The sequence below is a fragment of the Oratosquilla oratoria genome, chromosome 22 (genome assembly GCF_046742065.1).
Source record: "Oratosquilla oratoria isolate Oo_2021 chromosome 22, ASM4674206v1, whole genome shotgun sequence".
In the NCBI taxonomy this organism is placed as follows: Eukaryota; Metazoa; Arthropoda; class Malacostraca; order Stomatopoda; family Squillidae; genus Oratosquilla; species Oratosquilla oratoria.
In genome coordinates, this window is record NC_134798.1 from 43,153,862 (window position 1) to 43,156,361 (window position 2,500).

Here is a 2,500-nt window from a genome sequence, read left to right on the forward strand (position 1 = left end):
TTGCTGACATATATGATGCTTTACTTGAAATTTATGAAAACACAAACCTTAAAGGGTCATCTGGAAGTTCGACCCGGGTTGAAGCCAAGGAGTTAGCTGATGCTGTTTCCAAATACGAGTTTGTTGTTTCACTTGTCACATGGTATAACATCCTGTTTGAAGTCAATATTACCAGCAAGCATCTTCAAGATAAAGATGCTGATTTAAATTCAGCTACCAAACAGTTGGAAGCAACAAAAAGCTACCTTCTGAGCTGTAGATGTGATGATGGTTTTCAAAAAGTTCTGGTTGATGCTACAGAGGTGTCTCAAGATTTGGAAATAGAGCCACAATTTGAGAAAAAACAATCACGAAAATGACGAAAGAAGCGTCTATTTGATTATGAAGCACATGAGGAATCACTAGAAGACCCCAGCCAAACGTTTAAAGTAGAATTTTATTATAGCGTTCTTGACATGGCCATGGCATACAGTCAGTAGAAGAAAGATATTCTTCATGACTGCCAAAATTTAGAAAAGTCATTAACACACAATGGGCATCACGACATTCATAAGTAGATTTGATTGTGATTGTAGCAAGTTTTTTTTTCGACCAAGAAAATTGCATATGTTCATGTATTATACTTTACAAAATATTTAATTTTCTAATGTTATATCACATAGGTGTGCACAACTAAAATAATACCAAAGCATCAAACACATTAAACAACACACAGCATTGGTCACTGTATTTCACGTGAACATTAACTTTCCGTTTCTTGTGGCAAATTCTGACAATTGTATTTTAACATGAATTTCATGGTGAACACCGAGCAGCACCACGCTGATGAGGTATTCTTGAGTCACAGTATTCCTCATGTTTGTTTTCAGTCGCTTCTGGGTTGAAAAAGAGCGCTCGGCCTTTGCATACGAGATGGAGAATGATCAGTACTGTAAGGAGCCTGGCCAGGTTTAGATGTATTCAGGTCTGTGCATGGGCAAGGGTACCTCTAATGGAATTAGACTGGATTGTTTACGAAAACAAAAAAATGAGGAAATGAAAGGGGGGGAGGCAACCTTCTGGCCCCCCCTGGATCCACTACTGGCCCAACTACTAAAACAGTATGTATAGGAAAATTGGTTCTGTTCCCATGTCATGCACATATTTTTCACTTTTCTTTTTTCCATTTGAAAGATCTATTTCCCCCCCCCCCTATGGAATCGTTAAGTTAGGTTAGGAGCAATGTAGGAGGACAATGAAATTTTTAAAGACCCGAGTTTGCACGATTCTAGAATCTTACCTATTTCAATTTTTCACCAATCAGGAACTATTAAATTGCTAAACACTTCTTCATGAGTACCTGAACCATTCATTAATACTTTTATTCAGGTGGTCACTTTTTACTTGGTTTCACTAACACTCAGCTATTCACACCTACACAAAGTCAAATATCATCCCTTCCACCCAAATACACTAGTGACAGTAGAAATAAAATGACTTACTATTAGTTAAACATTTGATGATTTGTGTTAAATTGTTATTGTGGATTTTTCTTTGTGCACTGCCAATTTACAAAGCATGTACCCCCATAAATGTACACGTGGAATATCAACTGGTTAATTCTATCATGAAACCATGTGATCAAATTTGGCCATCTGTACTCCTCGAAGTGACAAAAAATATACTTCTGATACAGTTTAACAAACTTTAAGGCAAAGAAACCGTTTGAACTCCCACGATGCACCGTGGTAATTGAACAATACCATCAAATTACTTACTTTCGATAGCTTAATTAGTTATGAAAACACGTGATCAACTTTTGCCATCATTCTTTCAGTCTTGCATAGTAACCTACAATAAATTTCAAAGGGTACTTCTGATATGGCCGAACTTGTTGAAGACAAAGGAATGGAAGTTCATCTCTTCGATGCGTCTTGGGAATAAACAATCTCCGCTGAGCATTTATTTACTTTTGGTTCTTTCATTACCAACGTGCATATTTCAACATTTGACCAGTAGCCACAGGGGTGCCAAATTAACAAGGTTTAGCAACAATACTTCAATAAACAAATATAATCATTCAACGCTATTACCCTTACCTACCACTGTGGTCGCGCTGGAGAAATGGAAGGGACATGCATGTGCACATGTTTGAACCACGCAAATTTTCTTGGGTAAAGATGCTGGACCGAAATTGAAACTGTCGTATAATAATGTATTACATTTATCATTTTCCAGAATAACCGGGACATTTTACCAATAGAGCGGTAAAAATTGCCTTTAAATTATATTAAAAGTTATTGGTATTTAGATAGATATAGAGGGAAGAATCAAAAGCAATAGCAAACATGCAAAAGAATTACAAAATTATTTATCCCTTTGTCAATATAAAAGAAACTCAAGACCACATCCATTATAAGCCCACTCCAAGAAAACGGAGAACTGGTGAAGTAACCAGGGGAAATTGCCAAAATGCGCACCAATAAGAAAGCGTATTCAGCCCACCAGGCGAGCAGAACTT

General features: G+C 36.9%; 2 protein-coding genes across 2 annotated transcripts in view; one reads left to right on the top strand and one right to left on the bottom strand.

Moving 5' to 3' along the window:
* LOC143037361 (zinc finger MYM-type protein 1-like) overlaps positions 1-359 on the top strand; it is a 738-nt gene extending 379 nt beyond the window's left edge. The window contains exon 2 of the mRNA XM_076205499.1: positions 1-359. This exon is cut by the window's left edge and continues 97 nt beyond it. Within this exon, the coding sequence (XP_076061614.1) occupies positions 1-359 (359 nt within the window).
* Positions 1-2,133, bottom strand: part of LOC143037495 (uncharacterized) — a 28,449-nt gene extending 26,316 nt beyond the window's left edge. Inside the window, exon 1 of the mRNA XM_076205805.1 lies at positions 2,079-2,133. The gene's annotated coding sequence lies outside the window, so the exon portion shown is untranslated. The remainder of the gene's footprint in view (positions 1-2,078) is intronic.
* Between the last annotated feature and the right edge of the window lie 367 nt (positions 2,134-2,500).